Here is a 23,492-nt window from a genome sequence, read left to right as displayed (position 1 = left end):
TGAGTCAAACAAAAACGTTTACGATGCCGTACTCTCCTCTTGGTCAAATAATGTTAAAGAATTAACGAAAGTTGTTGATATAGGACTCTATTGTATTTCATTCATATTTCATTGTATTAACATTATTACTACTATACTGTACTTTCTATCAAATTAACTATTATAGGGCTATAGGGCCTAGTACAATTTTATTATTAGAAAGAAAACATTCAAAAAACAATTTACATTTACAACTGGATATGAAATTTCTCTTACGTCATATAACCAAACCCCTTACACACATTGGCAAAAAACAATTTGCATTTACAACTGGATATGAAATTTCTCTTACGTCATATAACCAAACCCCTTACACACATTGGCACACACCTGATGTTAGTTATGGGTATTTTTAAGAATAGAAAGGAATAACACAAAGAAAAAAAAGATCCTTTGACAATATAGTACTGTAGGATATTATTAATATTGTATTAAACTTTTAAAGCGTGTATTCATAATCATAAATAAAAGCAATTATTGAACAAAGTCATATTTCCTAGCATAAATATTCATAATTGTTTTCGTCAAGATGAATTTCTCCATCGTTTTAGTCTTCTTGTTCATCACCTCTAGTTTTATATTGCGGAACATGATTAAAGAACCACGTTGGGTATAAAACAACTGTACACAGGAATGATGAGAATCCTATAACAGTCTCTGCTGCACTCAAACCAGGTTTTGGAAGAACTGCCTAATGAAGATAAAAACATTATTATATTAGTAGACCTACAGTAGACCTATGCGTTATAATGACATATTATACACACAAACATAACCATAACATACAGTTCTGTACCTTATTACTTCTGTAAGCCTTCAGTTGAACAGAACGTGTAGCAGGAGAAGTTAATATTTGTCGGTTTACCGAACTTACAATAAGTCTTCCAAACATCACGAAGATAATTTATTTATTAACAATTAGACAATGTTGTGTATAAAAATATTATTTGAAGTAGGCTAGTAGGCCTACTGATCTTGATCGAGTTTACAAAAGGCCGTACAGTAAAAAAATGTTTTCTTTTGTTTGTGTTTATGTTTTTGTTGTCATACGTCACAGAGGAAACGCGTGCTGCATATACACACTACGCACTCACCGAAATAGGTACGCACACCTGCACACTCACTCCTTCAACAACCAACCCCCATTTTTAACACCCTATACAGCATGCAAAAAATATAAGCAAGAATCAAATTAAAAAAAATATACTGTATTCACTATTAAAAAAAAAATCATCACGTACGCGAGCACGTCGCATGTTGTGCGTCCGTTTGATGATGTATATTTCTGATATAGCGACACCTACCGGTGGAATTAAATGAATTGAGTGTTGATTGGTTAATGATGACCTGAACTCTATCAATAGAAAAGAAGTTTCAAAAACAGCAGAGAAGAAAACTAATTTCGGCGGCGGCGGCGGAAAGAGTGTGGAGTTTATTTAGAGTGTGGGGAGAGTAGAATATTAATAAAAGGAATTATACATTAAATTACTTGCTTGAAACGTCTGTGTTACACAGTTGATTTCTAAAGAAGTTCTGTACATTTTAAATTCTGTTTTTATGGTAAGTAATTACACCTTTACCTGGTTTCTTCTCTTTAAAAAAAATAAAAGAAGAGCTCTCAGTTAGTCCGAGTCAGTCCATCCCCGACGTGCCCTGTGTTGTGGGGAATACAAGATGTTGTAGGCCTACTCCTCTACCTAGCTAAGCTAGAGGTCCGAATGCTGAATGGTTCTGCAGTGTCGGAGTGACAATGCAGTTGCATTTCCCCACTGCCTGTCCTGTGCTGATCTTGTGTCTGCTTATCCCCTGTCATGAAGAATAAAATGACAAACTGAAATTCCAAAAAGTATGACAATCTCTTTTTTGTTGAGGTGTATTTATGAGCATAATTTTATATTATTCCAGTTTTGACTACCTAATAAATTTAAAATTGTTAATTGCAGAAGCATACGACTATGATTTTCCCTATGGACACTTACTTGGAATGATAAACCTGATTGCTATTAGTATTATGCCTGGATAAATACGTGGAATTTATACATTTACACAGGAGGAAAGTAAAAGCACTATGGCGTCTACAGTAGATGATTTTATGCAGCACCCACTTGTGGTTTGGGTAAGTTTAAGAAACTAGAAAACAGTACAAAACTTAGCCTGGTCCAGACGGTGGTAAAGGGAAGTGTATTGAAATCATATCAGTGTAAGCAACACCCGCAATTTGGTGGGTGGGTGGATGGGTTTTTTATCGTATAAATTACAAAAGTAGTATTTTTTTGTTTCTGTTAACCTAATGTATTATAATTTTCTCTTTTATTAAGCTGTTTATCCGCCTATTATCCAGTGTAGTCAATGATTTTGACACAGAAGAAGAACAGGATTATGCCATTATAATACCTTTTTTCTTAAAATACAGAGTGACCTTCATAAAACACAGTAGAAAACATGCATATTACAGTTGATCAACCTTCTATTCTTATAACCTTTGTTTGCATAATTTTAGTTTCAATATTTGCTGTACTATTGTTTCAATGTAAAACCCAAGGTTCTTTAACCCCACAAAGCAAAGGTTAGCAAAATGTAGTCTGTGATTCAATCGTCGTCTTTGTTATCAATTAAACTTGAATGAATTCAACTATCAACTAAATGATTTCATTAGGGACACAAATAAGGTATCATAAGTAAGAAATTAATAAAAAGATTTTAAAACCAAAATTATGCTATGAAAATTCGGTAAGAAATAAGTTTTAAAATTAAAATATTCAAACAGTAGTAAGTATGATATCTTGTATTGAGAATATTTGATTATTTTTTATCAAGTTTAATTGTATTATAATTGTAAGTTAGCTAATACTTAATAGTTGAATCACTTCATAGTAATGTAGGCCCAGTGGTATTGACACTCACACCTACATTCTCCCAGCCAGAGCATCACATTATTATATTAGTTATCTGATAAAACGACCTGCTGATGAAATTCTTTCAATTAACACATGTACAGAGAGTGAAATGTCTTTCAGCACATGTCCTATGGTACAGAACTTTGAACTTTACATACAATTAGGTGGTCATGCTGCACAATTCAATCAAATTATCTATTTATTAAATAAATCGGTACAAATTTCGCAGGGTTGGATCCAAGGGAGGAAGGGGCCCATCCGGCCCGGTGCTCTTCTAAATTTTGCAAATTGTAAAAATACTGGATCCACCACTGTTTCGTACCAAATGTGGTTTATGGTTCGCCTTAAATTTCTAAAAGCACTTTTTCTGTCATTCAATTATCAACAGGTGAAAACTGTAAGTAAAGATGGTGGATTACTAAGCTATGCAGACTTGATTGATGGAAAATATCTCAATACAGTTATGGCGAAAATGTAAGTAATTATTACTTTTTTTTTACCATCCCAAAACCTAATTCTTCAAGTTTCTGATTATTGGGGACTGTTATTACCCAGACAGTATTGCACACTAGATAGTATTAAAACACAAGACAACAGACTATACAAAACAACTGTTTATTTTTCTTATCACCTACAATCCAAATTGAGTGCATCCTGTATTGGGTCCCTGTTGTTATGGTTACCAAGAGTTTGCATTACAGGTTAACCATTATCAACATGATCCAATCTGCTGATTGTAGTGTTCAGAACTGATACTTGAAAATTTTACAAAATCAACGAATTAAATGAGTTTTTTACAATTTGTTTTTCAAGATCAACAGAGAGAGTTGGACTACAGTATTTAATAATACACAGCAAACAAGACAATTTATTTCAATCAACAGATGGTGTAAATAAATAATGTGTAGAAATGTGTTTTTAATGAAAATTAATTATATAGTTTTATGATGTGTATTCATGCTATTGTTATATAAAGTTGTGGCAACCAGATACTGACAGGTTTTCTAAATTTATTCCATATTAAAATATATTTTAATTAAATTAATATTAAGTGTGTGTGTTTTACAAATTCCATAAAGCTCTGTCTACACTATCAAACTTTATGTGTCAAAAAATATATGTACATGATGATGTTTTCATATCACTACCATATTTGAGCTTATAATTACCATATTTGGACACCTTTTTTTTAAAACTAGATTGATAGTGTAGAACTTTAGAAATCAATTATTATTATTATGGTATTAATTATTTTCAATCATTTTGTGAACTTGCATGTTCAATGTCCGCTATACCTGCTGTTTGTCTATTGCAGCCACATGTCAATACCTAGTTTTATCAAAGTGTCTGTTTGTTAGCAAGGTGAGATCAAGCTGTTTGTCAGGGTTCAAAGAACAAGTTATTAATACCGCCCAACACTGTATAAGTTGAAACCTCTGCACAGCAGCTTTCGTTTACAGACTTGCCTGCAATTACATCACTTCCTATTCTGCTGTGTGTTTTCAGCTAGAATCAGTTATGCTTGATTTGAAAGCGTCAAAACAAGTTTTAAAATGCTTTGTTTTTCCGTCCATTATTGCTTGAAAATAACTTTTTCTTTTCTTTTATAATCTGAATGCATTAGAAGAGAAACTATCCATCATTGCCACATGACCAATATACGCATACATAATGACAATATTCACATTCAATTAGGAACCATTGGACAGTACAACATTATGTACACATTTTAATGGAATAATACAGTAAACTGTATGAAAAATCAATGTCTTTCTGCACATGTCCCATAGTACAGTTACAGTATGTGAACCCAAAGCAAGTATTCCAATGCAACCCAGCGTTCGAGGGCCCCTTAAGAGTACTAAACTAGGGGCGTTTTCCCACTGCGTTACATTACAGTATGCTATTGACAATTAAACTAACTGTACAGTATTAATTATTAAAGCCAAAATTCCATTTCATAGTCTTGTTTACTCCATCTGTCGGAGTAACGTGTGTAATTATTTGTCGTATTGTTGTCGACGTTCTTCAAAATGAATCTAGTAAAATTGTATTCATAACTAAACACTTTACTTTTTTTGTGCAGAAATTGTCGGTCAAGCGATGTTTCCGTTAGCAATGAACTGAACAGAGAGGTCAACTCGCGTATACAGAATCTTGACCGGTTGCTGAAAAGCATCAGAGTGTATTATCAGGTTGGTGATTTCTTGAATTAATATTAAAAACAGTTCATTGATAACTTTCTCAGATGTCAAATAAAAGATAAAACAGTGTTTTTTTAAATGTTACTCAGCATTGTCACTAAAGAGTCTCATGTAATTTATCGATAAAAGATGGTCTATGCCTAGCTTACCTGGATTTACTGTACCTGACAATAGCCCTTCGTCCATTAAGTACCACCCCTATCAGATAATGGAGCCTCCTGCCAACTGTTACCACATACAATCATTATCACTTTCATGTTTGTTTAAAAATAATTATGATCTCCACAATGTTTGTCCCCTATTTTTATGCTTATCATGATAAACTCACCGACAGTACAAGACCCCATTTACAAATTACGTTCCTGGGCTGCTCCATGATCAAGGTCCGAATTTAACTTTCTCAGTCTGCTACAGCGATTCGCAGCCCAACTCGGTTTGAACATTTTGAGATGGTCTGCTCAAGAATCAACCCAAAGCACTCGGAGGATTCCATTTATCAATGGGGTCTAAGTAAATTAGCTGTATTATTAAAGGATTCTCTACACCATTAGCACTCCATACAGGCAATGATAAAGATAGTGATTAGAGTGAATTGATTTTTAGTGTATGATAAAAGCAAGTTAGTCTTTCTGTATTGATTTGTCTGTGTATTGACTCGCATTGCTCTTTAATCAAATAAGACTGAGGACAGTTCAGCACAAAAACATCCTTATGAAATCCTTAATATTTGTTTGCTGTAGTAAAGATAATGTGGCTTTTATTATAGCCACGTAAATTTTACTACCTTACTAATTAGTATAGTTGTTCTATAGATTTTACTAAAATAACATGCTGTCTTGTATTATAGTCAACACTTCCAATATATATTGGACACCTTTGGGCTGGTCTGAGAAGTTACAATATTCTAAGTGTTTTAATGGTTGAAAAAAAAGTTGGTTCATCTTGTTTTTTTGGGAGAGGTTCTGATTTTCAAAATGTCCAAGTTTTTAAAGAGTCAACTAGTAGTAGTACTGTACACCAAACTGCTGTATAAAGAATATATTTTTATTATGTTGGTAGCAATAGCATAGGCAGGTCTATTTTTCACTAACCCACTACTATGCTCAAAGCCCAATCAACTGTTAGCATTTGGCACACATCCTTTGGTGGATTTCACGCTGATCCATTTAAATCCTAGGATTAAGGATTTTATCCTAAGTGGATCATTTCCGACAAACCGAAAAGGAAATCTACCACCTTGGTCTCTACGAATCAAGCCCATGAGGGAATAGTATGCTCCTAGCGACTACTACTATTATTATTTAAACTATATTTTGTCAACGGCAATTTGCTTTTATTGTAATCCCTAAATAATTGTATGACAAAGAGGAGAAATAAAGCGTGTCATCTACGTAACCCAATATACTTCGCTATTCTTTTATTAAACCACATACAAATACAATACCATAGTTTACTTTCCCCTCGATGCCTGTACTGTATTGTTTCCATGCATTTGAATAGGTCATTTCTCATGGTACTAGGGGACTGGGAATAGTATGGTATTTTTTTGTGTACTGCAAACATCTTCTTCCGACCATAGTATAGAGAGAGAGATTGCTAGGGGACCAGTGTGTATCATTTTGTGTACTGCATGCATAAGAGCTGTGACCATAGTAAATAGAGACTAGGGCATGCATAGGAGGTGTGACCATAGTATTATAGAGGTTAGGGCTATGTATAGATTAGAATACTACACTACATTATATAGGCCAATTTACACAGACGAGTGGTAACTGAAAGCGGAAAATTGCGTAACTTGTCCTATGTAGAAATGGTCAATACTGTAAAGTGTAAGGAATAACAGATTCTATATTTTTATTACTGTTACCACTCGTCTCTATAAATTGAGCTGTGACCATAGTAATGAAGAGTGCTAAATAGGGAAAGGGACAATAAAGAGGACCAGTATGGCATCCTTTTGCAGTCAGTGGTGGTATGCAAAGAATTCCAATCAAGTTTTTTCCCAGCTACCCTTGACCTTTCAAGTTGAAACTTTAGCATTGTTGCTGGGTAGCAATAATATGTAATAAATATTATTTATGACATTATATTTTATAACCTGGTTTTACACACTTCCTTGTCATCAGATCATAAAACTACATGACTGTTTTCAAAATGCAGTTACACAATACTAACTGTACAGTTAGTATAATACACCGTACAACACATTCTTAAATTATCATAGAAATCATTCTATAAATAAATTCTTAATTAAAATAATAATTGTGATCATACATTTTGTACTGTATCTTCATTTGTTAATAATTAAAAATGCACATATTTTTAAAGCAAAAATAAACAACGCTGGCTGGTTCTTTATTAAAATATAAAATTACTGGTATATTATTATTATAATAATACATCATTTTGGGTGAGGTAACTGTACTGTATTTGTTTACATAAATTACCGTCATATTTTTTTGTATAAAAATGATATGCATAACTTTAAATAACTTCCTCTTTTGATAAGTAAGGTAGTACCTGACTGGCTGTCATGTTTTCAGTTATGATATTAACAAATTACTAAATTCATTTTCACTCAGATAATTTCAACAACTATCTAACCCAAAACTGTGTCCTCTTAATGCTCCTCCCTAGAGTAAACCGCACCATACACATCCTATAGAGAGCACTCGCCCACTAACTGAATGGATAAACTATTTTATAATTTATTGTGCTTATAAACTAAGTCTCTTTTGAGGCTTTAGGAGTGGAGTTAAAAGAGTGGGTTACAACCCTGGCACATGGTCGGGATTGAACCTTAGATCTTGGGATTGGAAGGCAAGCATGTTACTAACAAGCTACAGCTCCACTACAAGCTTTAAGCCTTGTCTACAACTATCTTTATGTGACGAAAAAATGTGATATATGGACATTATGATGTCACAACACTATCATATTTGGGCACATCACACTTGTTTTGTCATAACTAGTTTGATATTGTAGACAGAGCTTTATTAGTTTCCAATGTAGTAACAATAACTGTTATACCAGCATTGAGGTTTTCCCCATCATAGCCTTTCTCATTACTACTGGTCTTAACAGCCAATATTACTATTGTTCTTATTCACTTGTTTGCATGGTATTGTGAGTCAGTGGCTATTGTTATTAAAACCAGGTGGAGTTCTCATTAATAGGCTATTCCAATTTACTCACAGATGATGACTCACCGCATCCTAATAAACAGATAAAAATAATTACTATAAATTCTTTAACTGTGTGTATCCCAGAATAGTATGTAGATAACTACTGTACAGTACATACCATGTACTTTACATACTGAACTCCCTGCAGAAATCCTTATTGTATTTTTTCTTCATACAGTACAGTCAATCATCGTCATCGCAATGAGTACAGCTTGTTCTAAGCTTCATTAATATTTAATCTAGATTTGGATTAAATTAATTAATAAGTAATTAAATTGACCATGGAATTTAACAAGGCTGTTCATTGATGATGGCTATTGAGTATTGTAGGCCTACAGTACTTAAAACTACTACTACTACTACTACATGTACTGTATCTTGAAATTTTAACCATATTGGTCCCTAAATCCTTGGTTCAAATCAATGTGGTTTTGATGATTAAAAACAAAACCATTGGATAATCGGAAAAAAAAGCCACCCCTATTTTTGCGTTAACAAGCATTATTTGTGTTTGGAAGATATGATATTGATACTGTACTTAAGTAAAAATTCCTCTTATGTTCTGATCTGTTTATCATTAATACTAACAAAATGGATTTGGCCATATTGAACTATTAATTTACTCACTGTATTAAATTATAGTACTATAGTTTTACTGACAGTATATTGGAATAAAAATATTTATTGGAATTGGAAATCTGTAATGAAGGGTGTGGTTCATCTTTCATTTTAATAGTTGATGATCTCATAACAATTAAGTTTTAGTTGGCTGGTATAGTAAATATATTATTAATATTATATATTTGATGCAACATCCTGAAAAGGATACCATTACCCTATTTATTACTGGCTGTACATTGCTTTTATAAGTATTATCTCATGTATTTTAATTATATTGTTATAGCGCTTAAACAATGCTACAACGTGAATAGTGGGAGTGAATACAAAACAAGGGTGTTCCCCATTTGTGAAAAATCAATATTATTTGCTTGTATTCATTATGTTTATTGAACTCGCTTCAGGATATCATTATTTGTAATACAGTAGGCTTTGAACAGTCACTGTATGAGTCAATGTGTATGTTAGTAGAGCCTACGTTAATTTGCAGCCTTTCTAATAACATACAGTAGTACATCAATGAATACACAAGAGCTTCCTAAAGGCCAATTTACACAGACAAGCGGTAATGGTGATAAAAATATAGAATAGCTGTGTTATTTCTGATGACCATTTACACACAACGCAGAGCGGAGGGCAGTGTCCGCTCAAGATATACAGATATTCTATGTGAGACAAGCTAATGGGGTTTTCCGTTTACCGTTAACGCTCGTCATTGATACATGGTCGTCAGTGTGTGTACTGTACTATACACCTCATACAATACCAAATCTTGTTATTAATGTATTTTATTATGATCTATATTGGTCTGTAGAATAGTTGAATTCTTTTAAAGACACTTGCATATTGTGTCTTTGAATGTATCATCACATCCCTGCCTTCCATCAGTGGATATGATGACAAAATACATTGTCCCCTAAAGGCAAAGTTAAATTATCTTGTCACCTCTTCCTAGATAATTTATGATAATCATTTTGGTGATACTATTCATCCAGAAATCTCTTCAATTCAAGGATACTATTTAACCATTTATAATTAGCACTGATTATTGTCCCATCAGGTATGAAGCACACTTGAATCTATAAAAACAAACTGCTGTCTTTTGTATAAAAGAGACTATTGGATCTATACAAACAAAAACATTACCTATGCATCTATCTATAATGACATTGAACTTTTATTTCTGTAGTTCAGTGAAGATACAACAAGAATTTAGACATCGTTAGTGAATTGTGGATGATAATATTTAACGAGTGATGGAATATAAAAACAAGCAATTATTTGTTGTGTGCAGTTTGCTTTCATATGATAGGGATACTACAGTAGCTAGAGATAAGTGATTAGTATGCGTCAAAAGTAACACAGAGGTTTCTGAAATTAGGTGGAAGACCTTAAAATTATCCTTTAGTGTACTGTAGGTGTGAAACTTATAATTAAAAAATTAGTGTCTATTTTATGTAAAAAATTGTGTTTTTTTTTTGTGTATTTCGGTTTAAAAAAGAATCACAGAAAAAAACTGCTAAACTAGGCTGCATTCTTAATTTAAAATTCATCAAAATGCATTTAAGTAGCAACTCTCTACTCAGCTGTCTATATTAGTTAACGTATGTGTACGTTTACATGTAATTGGACTTCCTAAAGAAAGATTCGTTTTCCAGTTCAGCAAACTGCTTTCCAGTACAACACCATGTGAAACTTATCTCTGTAGGCTGTTCGTCTGTGAACGTTCTTAGTGTCTTGGCAGTCTTGCTATTCATAATGTATTAAATGAAGCGTAGAAAGAATTTCTAAGACCCATAACACTTTCTTTTTATTCAATATAATTTTATTGTTTTGTTCTCAAATAAAATTTCTGTATAATGTTGTTTGCTGATACTTTTCTACAATATTTTACAATATTTTTGTTGTGGTTTTTCTTGGTTTTCCCCTCAATCTTTACCTTTGTTTGAGAAAGCTATTGTTTTATTAACAAATATATGTCTTCATTGCTGAAGAAGTAGGTATTATAAACATACTAGTCATTTCTTATACCCAAAGGCTAATATATTATCCAGAGAAGTTGATTACAGTATTTCTCGACCTTCATCTACTACTATGCTATATACTTTGACATTGTTAATGTTATGGAGATCTGACTACAGTATGATATAGTTACTTACTTTATTGTGCATTACTACTGTACACTCAAGCCAAGGCTGAGTCTCGTCATTCACGTCGCAAGCTCATGGGAAATTAAACCAACATCAATTATTTCATATCGTTTCATGGCACAGTATACTAACAGAATCTATTTTTTACATTAGTTATTTAGCTCTTCAATACAAAAAGTAAATAATAAAATGAAACAAATTATTGTGTTTATAGTGCATGAAGAATGCTCTTTTAAAAATAAAATCTGTAATAATAGTTTTCTATTTCGGAATTCTATTTTCTCACACAAGAACACAACATACATACTGTATACAGAATACTGTACAGTAATAACGGTAATTTTTTTGCATTATATTATTATCTCACAATCTGTTTTGGAAGATCATACAGTACTGTACTGTAAACATATCTAACAGTACACTAATCTCCTGATAGCAGATCTGTCGCTTAGACATTGCTTTGATTGCAGTTGTTAAGCATGATCAGTAATAAATTATGTAAATTATACATGTGGTGTGAAAATAGCAATTTTAGTTGTAAATGCAATTTTGTAAACTAGGTAGTACAGTACAGTTAGTAGGTTGCTTTATTGTGTACTCATTTGTTAAAATCGATCTTATGTATTATAACCTTATGACTTGTTTGTATTAAAAGCTCATCCTCTAAGTCTAAACAAATAAATATAATATAATAAATTGATCATTCAGTGTTTTGGTATGGGAGGCAAAGTGTGCATAATTGTAATGGAATTTAAACAAACTTTCTATTATAAATTCTTGTGAAGCAGGCAAATACTATAATTGAAGATAAATCTAGAATTCATCAGCTGATCTTACCAGATCAAGATGTGCTGAAACAAACACACACATGGGAATAATGATCCACAGCTGATATAAACCTCTGTCCATTCTACCAAGAGAAAATAGGTTTCAACTACACCTCATTAAACTGGATCTAATCCTCTGTTTATCGCTGCTAAATAAACTCACACATATTGGAATTTTGTAGCCTGAAGGAATCAAACTTTATCCTATGGGAGAATAACTTTGTTCACATAGTAGTACAGTAGTACCCATTCATTAGTTACGCTGAATGCAGTAGGTAGGTAGGTGGGGTGTATTCACCAGCCTTATTTTCTTTCACTAATTTTCACAATGGGTTTAGTGGATCTTTCCACCCGTCCTAAATATTTGGTCAACATCGTCAGTTTTTTTGTATACCGTATCAATGCACCCTTGCTTTACCATTTAGCTTATCCTACATTGCATTACTAAACAAACTCATATTGGAAATTTGAAGCTTAGAGACACAATCAATAACTGTGTTGTGAATTGGATCTCAAAACCTTTTCCTGGGGGATTCTGGGGTGATGATAGTGCAGCAGAATGTTATGCAGTGTTGAGATACAGGTAAAAGTACTAATAATAATAGATGACATCATTTCTTATGTATTTATATGCAAATGACAATAAATAATGAATGTCAGTAAATAGAGTTCTTGTCTGGTTTCCAAGTAGAGTTATTGGTGTGTTGTACCGTGGATGAATCTTCCTTAGAGGCTGACACTCTTTGAAGCAGGGGGCCCTCGAAAGTTACAATGCAAAAATAGGACATCTTATGTTAACATTACAGAATACTTTTTAGGCCCTAGGTCCTACCGTTATTTCAAAATCCTGGATCCTGAAGCCACTGTGATATGATGACAATGGGTGGGTTAGCAGGTGATATTGTTGCCCTTTATAATGAAGGTGGGAAGCATGGTAAACAGTCATTAACAACTATAGCTGATTTTTCAATGGAAATTCTTGTACCAAAAATAAACGCGAGGTCATTCTTATGTTTCTTTAGTAGAAGTGTTAGCTTGTTTACTTTGCTGTATATTGTTGGATGTCCATTTTCTTTGTTTGATCTACAGTATTCTACTATGCTGATAACTTAATTACAGTATGACAGCCAACTATTTTTTCCCTTCAAGTACTGCAGTCTAGACTAGTTCAATAAAATGTAGTGTGTTTTTATCATCACAAACTGTAATTAAAATAATATTTGTTGATGGTATTCTTTCACAAAACATTACTTATTATTATTGAATATAACAGTGCATGACTTTTTACCAAAATTCTAGGCCAAGGCTTTGCCTAAACGTTGAAGCATAATCATTTTATACTTCCATGCCTAGACACTGATTATTTTTTAGTAATATCATTATAATACACCAATACTGTTCTGATTATGTTCTGTGGTTTTTCCTTTTAAAAAACTGTGATAAAGAAATGTGACTTCCATATCGAAAGGCCTTGTTTGTTGGGAAAACATTACTCCAGGGGACGCTGAATACAACCCCTGAGGGTGTATGTTTATGATATGGTTAAAGATCACAGTGGTTTCTCATAAACCTTGGTCTCTCCAACAGGTTTATAAACAACAGAAATGATAGACAGATTATAATAGGAAAATTCTGCTAGTCGAAAGCATTAAAAACATAATTTTAGAATATTTTGTTACATTTAGGCCTATACTCGGAACTTTATCGAAAGTTATTTTCATATACTGTACCCGGTACCGATTAATTTCAATCTGTATTCATAATCGCATAGTGTAGTAGTACATATGAATGAAATCCCATTTATTATATCGTAACTGGTCATAAACAATTAGTCAAAATAAATCAGGAAAATTTGCTTCAAATCAACGCTTTTAAAATCTCAAATGAGGCATATGTTCCAATTCACCAGTGTAAACAAGGTACAATAAAAATTAGCAAATTGTGCACCGCCTATTTTCTGTTCACAGGCCAAGACACATTAGGGGGCCGTAGCACGATAATTGTTTCCGTAATATGCCATGAAAGCCATTTAAAACAATTACAAAGAATTACTTAAAAATCGTTTTGTGTGGGTCACTGTTCTGGGTTTATTCCCTGCGTGCAGTTTCATGCTTTGGGATAAAACATCTTTGTGTGCATTTAAATGAAATGATTCTGGTTGGATTAATTTATTATTCAGAATTAGGGATTATATTTCATTTTGTTAATATAGTAAATTTATGGAATGTTGTTTGGTGACAAAAAGCACAATCCAATCTTACGTTATTTACAGTGATAAAATATCTTTACAAGGCTCTGTAGCATAATCTAGTGGTTGATGTGATCGTCTTCTAATCACATGGTAATACTGGGTTCAAATCCTCCCATCAGTGCCTCATAATAAAACTTTTCTGTGTTAATACCATATTGTAGCTAATAATAAATTATTTCTAGCATAACAAAGTCATGTGTTCCTGTATTAGGACTATTTAAATTGTCAGACAACAGTAGCAAACGGAAATGATGTTACGATTGTTTGTAACTTATTTATTGTACTGTACGTATTAGATCAAATTCTAGTCAACCATTTGAATTCATGATCAATTATTTATTGACGTTTCCACATCCAATGTACATTAGCTTTTAGTCAATGATGCTTTTTATCGCTTCTTAATGAAGTAAAAGCTTTCTTTATCAACTAAGTATAAAGTAACGCCTTTGAAACTCAGCAATTACTAGTAATCGTGGAAAATTAACTAGCTTTACAGTGTCTTGTTAGACAAATTATTGTACTTGTTTACCGAAAATGAATCAGTCAATCAAAAATTATGTTTAGACTGACTTCTTTTGCCCTGAGGCAAATTGATTTTGTAAATCAGTTTTCTCAGTCAAAACTGTTATTTTTACAAGGTGTGATGGAACTTTTGTAGGTGTTGACAAATGTTAGTGTTTATCTTGTATGTACTCTAGATAAATTGATTACTGAAAATGAATCCATCAATCATAAAACGTTGTCCTGGGGTTTGTACTGTAAAATTTGCTATAGATAATTATTGTAAATCAGTTTCCTTTGGTCAAACTGTATTGTTATTTTCCCAAGGTGTGGTGGACCTTTGTTTAATAGACTTTGTTGACAAGACCAATGTTTGGTTAATGTTCCAGAACCATAGACCATGGCCAGAGTTCATTTAAGGTCATGATTCATTCTCTGTAACTTGATCATACTCTCTCACCACATGAGTGATAACTTGGTCTAAATTTACTTTTACAGTTTGGAGAAAATATTTCTTAGAAAGTAATAATGAGAGTTGTTAATTGAATTTGAGGAAAGTTAATTAAGTTCATGCTAGGCTAATGTCAATGTTGGGTGTCAGATATTATGTTGTGAAAACATAGCTCTCCCTAATTACAGTACAGGTTTCTTTCAACAAAATATTCCTTTAAAACCATAGTAACCATGCAATCTGAATGAGTTCAAGGCTCGTCTTGAACATGGTTCTGGTCTGGTTGTAGAACAAGCCTTCCTCCCCACCCCCACCTCCCGAAGAGAGAAGAGTACAGTACTTCCTTCCAGTACACATCTTGCTTGTGTGTAGCTTAAAGAACTCGGTGAATCTTTTGAAAGAATAACTGGACCATCTCACTCACTGAGTCACTCGTTTATACAATGTAATTACTGTATACCCAGAATATTTTTTTAAAAAGCCAATTTTGTAGATTATGATTTTTGAGCTTCATAGATATAGTGTGATTGAAACCAGTATTCTTATTCCCTGGATATATAATGTATAAATTACACTGTACAGTGAGTGAGCTACTGTAGTCAGAAATGTGTGTTTATGACTAGATGTATTATTACCGTAGGCTTATTAAGTACAGTAGGATGATTATTTACCATTTTTTTATAGATTTGGATGGGTAACCATATGAAGCTTAATCCTGTAGACAATGCACATTTATACTACAGACCGTGAGAATTCTAAGCCCCAATTTAACAAATAAAAATTTCTATAAAGCAGTTTTATTGTTGAACAGACTTCAAGTTCATCTGCAGTTTACTCTTTATGTATTCAAATCTATTGAACCACAGATAAAATTAACAATATTCTATTTTGTTATATTAAGTACTGATTGTATTAATCTCTCGAAAATAAGGTGCAGATGTTTTATCCCTATCACAAGACCAACTTCTTAACATCACATCCAAAGGACGATAAGCAATAGGAGTAAAGCATAGCATAGCATGGAAAAAGTGGCCACAGTTCCTGTGCCTTACCATTGTGCCATCTCAATCTTTAATGCAAAAAAACTTTCCATGCATTTCATGATCATTTCTCTGTCTAATTAAACTCAGTCTGATTAAATTTCATTATGGTATAGATTATGCGTTTCAGGTTTTGTTATGAATGTTACACATTCGATAACAACCAATAACGCAGATTTATATTTCAGTATACAGACAATCGTTATCTTTCGATGAGTATAAATACTCCAGAACTGTGATGACTCTTTCTTAATTTTACATCTTGATGCTGTGTTGTTGAAGTTGCTACAATTAATCAACCGTATATTAAATCAATATTCATAAAATGATGTATTTCAAGACAGCCTCTCTAAACATCACATTTCAACATATCAGTAGATCCACGTTTCTGATTAAATACAATCATATCGTTTTACTAATTTTCATGGATGAATATTGATGCGCTATTTTTTTCACGTTTCTGGTTTCACGATTATATTCTCAACACGTTTGTTAACTAGGACAGTATTAATGTATGTAATTGAACTGGGTTTGTCGAATACAACATACCGATACATCATGTTTAGCAGTTGTTGACAACATTTGTAATTACCTGGGAGGAAAAAAGAAGTGTTAAAAATATGATGTTTAAAAATTATGTTATATGAATATTAAACAGAGAATACAGTAGATTTAAATTTGAGTGGTGATATGTAAAGCTCTGTCTACACTATCAAATTTTGTGTGACAAAACAATGTGCCCATACAGTATATGGACATGATGATGTCATATCCCTACCATATTTGTGCATATCACTACCATATTTGGGCACATCACACTTTTGTCAAACTAGTTTTACAGTGTAGACAGAGCTTAAGAAATACTTTGTTGTACACACTAAAACCAAAGTTTGAAATCTCAATGACAACATTAATAGTAAAGTAAATATGGTTAGGAATTCAAAGTCCAAATATGTATGATAAAAAACTTTCCTACTGTATGTAAACATATCTATTTGATGTTTAAAAAAAAATAGAATTCAACTGCAAACAGTCCTATAGAAACTGAAACATAAAAATGCAGTGCCTATTAACACTTTGCTTTCTTACAGATTTCAGTATGTCAAATGAATGAACTTTTCTTTATAACTATTTAAGCACAGTACTGTACTGTAGGCCCAATAAAGTGATTTGTAATTATACTGTATTAATAATATAAAAGTTCTTGTATAGCACCATATTCAAACGAATGAAGGTTGCTCCAAAAGTGCTCTTAATTCATAAACAATAATTTAAAAATTAATACAGAGAACATAAATTATTATGCCTTGCATAACAAACATGTTGTTTTTATACTATGCCTGTGTTCAGATTTAGTTACCGTACTCGGTAAGTTAGCGATAACTGTACATGAAATAACTGAATGTGAGATGTCCAAAATAAACAACTAAAAAATGAAATTTGTATATTTTTTTACCGGAACTGTTTTCAAATGTAAAACCTTTTTATACATTGCAGGATTCTCTTGAGCAGTTAATTGTGATGGAGTTACCTCGCATCTTCACTATTGCGAAAGATCCCGTCAGCGAAGAGGCCTTCAACGAAATACAGAAACTTCTATTACTCATGCTCGGTTGCGCCGTGCAGTGCGAACTGAAACAGGAATTTGTTGAAGGAATTAAACTGTTGGATATTCATGTACAACATGCTATTGTGAATCATATTCAAGAGGTGAGACCGTGACTCTGGGCTAGTCAGTATAGTCAATAGCCCCTATGCAATTTGCTAGCCCAAAACAATTACTGTTATAAATCCATGTTGTTAACGCTTTCCGTCTTCCGACATTACGCTTTCCACAATTTGTTTCCATTTTTTTCTGTTTATGGCAGGATAGTTTGTTATTGTGTTAGTGTCTACTTGAGTATAATCCCACCCCAACATTTATTTTTCAAAACTTTGGTAAATTCTGTTAATACAATTCAAGTATAATCCCACCTTCTGATTTATACCTAGCCCCATGGGACTATATTTGGTCATATAGGGTATAGTAATGTACTAAATCAATCCCTTGACAGGTTTCATTTGTCAAACATTATTTGTATGTTTGAATAAATTATTATGATTAGTTGATCATGAAAAACCTCCTGTAGGATCAATAGACATTTGATTGTCAGTTTGAATAGCTTATTTACATTGGACATAAACAGTTTATATATCCTGAGGGGCTCCTGAGGGTCTATAGACCCTAATTGACACTAAATAGCCTTATCACAATATTACTATGCTATTCAAACTGACAGTTTTATAGTGTAGTTGCTGTAAAAATGTTACTGTCTGTCAGTGTCAGAGAAAACTACACAGTAGATTTGGTTAAACCACTTGCTACTGTACATAGATTTTGCTAAACTGTACATAAACCTGAATTGACCAAACAATGTATTTTTTGGATATAGTATGACTAGAATACTGAACTCTGACTACATAAAATAGCATGGTCTATTTCATGCCTAGCTTACCCGATTAAATCGAAAAATGCCCTATTCTCCTCGAAGAGTGAGATATACAAACAAAAATAGAAAATTCATTGAACACCCCTTTCCATAAATGGTACAGTCCACAAATATGAAACAAGGCACATAAAAAACTACAATTGAGTTTGAACAACTTTTGGAATTATTTATTCCTGATCTTCACAATCACATTAAATTACAATTCACAAATAAGTCATTTAGTTTATTCCGCGAGATTACGTTACCATGGCGATTAATTACAATCAATGAAATCACACATGTTATTATCGCTCAGAAGATTAGAATATTCTTATTGTGGTATTTAAACAGCTACAGGGATGTGGTTACATTGGTGAAGACAAAAGAAATTGAAAACCATCAGTTAACATGGCTTTATTGGATGTTTATCAAGTCCTTTTATCGTGTCTGTTGTCTTTGTTAATGATCTTGAAAAGTAAAAGTGAAGCTACTTTCATTGTTGAATAGTCTCACTTGATGTTAAGCTAAAGGAGCCGTCATACATCATACCACAGCGACCTGTTTTTAATTAACTTGTTTGATATAATAATTTTGAGTTGAAACATCTACAGTACTTTAAGAACTTTTGGTATGTTTTAGGACATTTCCAACATTATTATTTGTAATAAATCACTGCGATCCTATTTTTTTTTTACAAACTACACATGTACTTTATTTTCACAATTTAAATGTTGACCACTTGAAAATATTGACCTTCTTTTGAAATGTAAGTTTTACACCATAAATTAGTAGCTTATTAATTAGCCCTTATTTCTTTCATTATTCTGTGGATATTACTAATTGCAACCTTGCCAATTGCTGTATTATGCCAGACTTATTTTATAGCATAGCCTTAAGGGTACATGTGTCACTTATTTACACCTTTTACAATTTTCATAGCTGCCTCTCTCCATGAAGTATTGTCAGCCATACTTTGTAATATTAGGGCTGTACAGTCAAAACCTGAATACCAGAGTCCTGGGTTCAAATCCTGTCAGATGCCAGGGTGTTTTTTTCTTGTGACAGAACAACTTCACTCGCAAAGACTTATTATACAATATAATTAACAAGACATTGTTTGTGTAGAGCTGCTTGTGTATGTCTTTGTGATTATTTATGGGGGGAGGGTGCTTTATTAGCCACTAGCCTCTAAACAGCTATGTTGCTATCTGGCCTCCTAACTGTTCAAATCATGGATTCCACATTTTTATTTTAATTATATAAACCAGAATGAAAAAGTTTCATATTTACTTGCCAGTATTGTCTATCTGATCTTCTTTCAAAGGAAAAGGAGTTGCACGGAAAGAATAACAACCATTTTATAACCTCAGTTTCCTGTGGTCTAATAACAAACTGATGGTGTAGAGACAAAAGTCAATGTCCGAAGAAATTGTCGAACTACTTATTCATTACAGTATCAACATGCACAATAATAGATTTTATTGGATCATAAAATTCTTTTATGTGAAAATTGAATCCAATGCAAATATCATTGAAATTGCTCAACTGGAAATGAAAAAAAAATATATATATATTGAGTAGTGAAGTGATATTTAATTATAACATTTAATAGACATAGTATTGTAGGTTAAAATAGGCCTATTGATAATTTAAACTTTGACCCTTGGTTTGTGTATATTTAGTTTATAATGTATTGAAAGTTATTAATATAACAATACCGGTACTGTACATAAATCTTTCATTACTCTTTGTTGTGATTGCATTTACATGTATTCATTTAAATTTCTGAACATGCTGTACATTATTGTATGTACTGTATATTATACAGTATTTCTTGTAAAGTGACACAGGTACTGTACAGTATTATGTACACTAGAAATGTCTATCAAATTGGTATTAAATACCACTTATTTAATAACAAAAACCTTTATAAAAACCACTTATTGCATGGAAATCAATGAAAAATTATATTTAAAAAATTATTAAAGTCTTGAATACGTTTTAAAATATGGTTGCTAATTATACTGTTAAAAGGAAATGTACATTATTACATTCAAGAACGCATATAGATTTGATCTTGTTTAACGACTAAACCAAACCGATATTTCTTACACAGATTACCGACAATAACGAGAATGTATGCAGTCTGAACTGGGGTGAATTTGTGGACATGTCGATGGAACAGATAGATTTACAATCTCGAAATATGTTCAGTCATATGAAACGAATCGTCAAGGAAAGAGATAATTACTCGGAGGTAAGATGATTATTTGTATGTGAATGAAAAGTTAAGCTCTGTCCACACTATCAAACTTCATGTGACAAAAAAATGTGATGTGCCCATATAAGGACATGATGATGTCATATCACTACTACTGTATATTTGGGCATATCACTACCATATATGGGCACATCACACTTTTGTCAAACTAGCTTGATAGTGTAGACAAAGCTTTAGGGTGGATGTTATCAAGGGAAGGGAGACCTACTGTACAAGAAGATTATGAATAAAAATAAAAGTCAACTGGGAGTTCTTCGATGTGCGATTGAAACATTGTTGATAAAAATAATGTATACCAAAGATCGTTAAATTTTGATCGATACCCCACACGATATGAAATTGTTCAATTCGATGCGGTAATTGCTCATAAAATTTGGCGTTTAAGAACGTGGCGGGCCTTTGGGAGAATCAATATCGGCATCTTATGTGCTTGCTCAGTCGTTTCAAATGTTTAAAGATAAAAACCATTCAAGCATGTCAATAAATGCATAATGTATTGGAAGGCTTGTGTGTACAGGATTATTTGCGTAATTGCGATTTTGAAACAAATATTCCTGGTATTTAAAAACGCAAACAAGAAACTATTTTAAAACAATCTTTGAAATAAATATGAATATACAGTAAATATTTAATTGATATTATACTTCGGAAAGCTAAATAATTTTGTCAGTTTCCATTAACCTGTACCTGAACTGAACCATAGATTTTATTATTAGACTATAAAGTATTGATAAAAGCAGCAATATACAATTTCCATTATGCTTGAAGGCTAAATGCTAAGGACATCTGAATTATAATGTACACAATGATTTTCCTAAATGTTAATTCATCTCTGTATACATTTTATACTACATTTGATTAATAGTAGTGATAATACTGCTTATATTCGGTTCTTAAAGCTCGTTATTTTGATGCTTCGTTAAACAAGCAAGTGTTGGACAAGGGTCAGCAATGGATTATCATCTAATTTTAAATTATGTACACTTAATACTGTATTTATGCGGCATGATTTTACTATAGCATAGGTCAATCAAAGGTCGTTTAACTATTTATTATGACTATGTGTACAATCCACCTCATAATGAGTAGCTCTGCAAGACTAGTTTGTTCAGATGTTGAAAATTGTGTACACTCTTCAAAGCAAAACATGCTCATTAGTATGCACTTTTGTTTAAACATAGAATAGTACATTGCAAGTGTTGTTTATTTAATTTATTTTCTTACATTTTCAGACCATTATGGAACTCAGCCAGGAGAAGGATTTTCTGCAGGTACAAATTGAAGGACGCAAAAGCATTTCGCCACCGATGAGCCCCACTGCCAATAGGCATCAAATGACCGTCGAACTGGCAGAGACGAAGGCTAAGCTTCGACGGACGCGGCAAGAGATGGAGGAGAAAGCAGAACAAGCATTAGAATACAAAGAAGAGCTGGATCGATTCGGTCTGCAACTACATAAGCTGCGGCAAGAGGTATAAAATCAAGCTCAGCACTTCCTCTTTTAACAGTCTTTCACACCTGTTCCGGCACTGTTCCGTTCTGTCGCAGGCAAATCAAATCGAACGTCAATGTTTCGTTTTCACAATTGCAGTATAGCCGCTTAGATTGCCTTGAAATCGAAAATGACGTTCGATTTGAATTGGTGGCGCCGGAACCATGCCGGAACAGATGTGAAAGACTTCTTTCTTTGTTTATTTCCATTCATAATACACATTCATAAACATACATAAATAATCATAGTACAAAGACAACAAAAAAGAATGGAAATGGGAAATCTCGGAAGCATAGCTTATATATAAGACCCTTTAGACAATCAATTTCTGACCATTTTAACATGTGCTACTGTGCTACTGTATTTCAATTAATACCTACCGCTTAAACCAGCATCTGACCCAATGACCCTTATGAGTAATAGAAGATAATGTGAGTCAGTGCACCAGAGTGCAAGATGCGCACAAACCTTCACCTGTGCTTTAATTAATGGCATGGTTGTTATGATCTGTTAATACCATGTTTGTCATCTGTTTACTAACTTACATACGGACGTAATGAATTAATTTCAATTCCTAATGAGAAAGTTATATATCATCTGATTAGGTCTTTCAACATCAATTAAGACAGAAAATACATAATTTATCAATGAATTCATTCCACCGTATTGATTGCTAGCATCGCTTGTCTAGTCATGTCATTGCAGATGAGAGAGCGTCTTATAGTGGCTGCACTGACATGACGTGACCCGTAGGGAAGAAGCATGTAGTTGAAAAGCGTAACATCTGAGTCCACAGTGCATAGAGACTATTTGTATTATGCATTATACAAATTTAAAATCATTTAGCTATCGGTAAGCTTATACTACCTGCCTTACAGTGAATATTTGTCAGCGAATGCCTCCCATAGTTTCACTATACAATGTGGCTAGCATTCCTTGCAGTCTAGGCAGTAGGAATGCTGATAATACCTGCCTGAAGGCCTTATTAAACATGCGTGCCTTACTTAAAACAAATGTTGCTTGGATTATCCATTGATATACACAACAAAGATGTTGCTGGTGACATATTAATTGCTTTAACATGAAAA

At 32.9% G+C, this 23,492-nt stretch overlaps 1 protein-coding gene and 1 long non-coding RNA gene across 3 annotated transcripts in view; one reads left to right on the top strand and one right to left on the bottom strand.

Annotated features, from left to right (window-relative positions):
• Positions 1-445: 445 nt before the first annotated feature.
• LOC144852570 (uncharacterized) lies at positions 446-22,727 on the bottom strand. Its single transcript, XR_013614307.1, has 3 exons — positions 22,718-22,727; positions 836-960; positions 446-730 (listed from the first exon to the last, which is right to left on the bottom strand). It is a non-coding gene; the product is annotated as an uncharacterized LOC144852570 (long non-coding RNA).
• The window catches only part of LOC144852531 (uncharacterized), a 46,289-nt gene continuing 24,262 nt past the window's right edge, over positions 1,466-23,492 (top strand). For both annotated transcript variants that reach the window (XM_078710400.1, XM_078710399.1), the window contains exons 1-7: positions 1,466-1,599; positions 1,983-2,155; positions 3,325-3,410; positions 5,023-5,131; positions 17,661-17,873; positions 20,748-20,888; positions 22,145-22,384. In XM_078710400.1, the coding sequence (XP_078566526.1) occupies positions 2,108-2,155; positions 3,325-3,410; positions 5,023-5,131; positions 17,661-17,873; positions 20,748-20,888; positions 22,145-22,384 (837 nt within the window). In that variant the 5' untranslated portion in view covers positions 1,466-1,599; positions 1,983-2,107. The remainder of the gene's footprint in view (positions 1,600-1,982; positions 2,156-3,324; positions 3,411-5,022; positions 5,132-17,660; positions 17,874-20,747; positions 20,889-22,144; positions 22,385-23,492) is intronic.

Source organism: Antedon bifida, chromosome 9 (assembly GCF_963402885.1).
Source record: "Antedon bifida chromosome 9, ecAntBifi1.1, whole genome shotgun sequence".
Taxonomy (NCBI): Eukaryota; Metazoa; Echinodermata; class Crinoidea; order Comatulida; family Antedonidae; genus Antedon; species Antedon bifida.
This window is presented reverse-complemented; position numbering and strand designations above follow the sequence as displayed.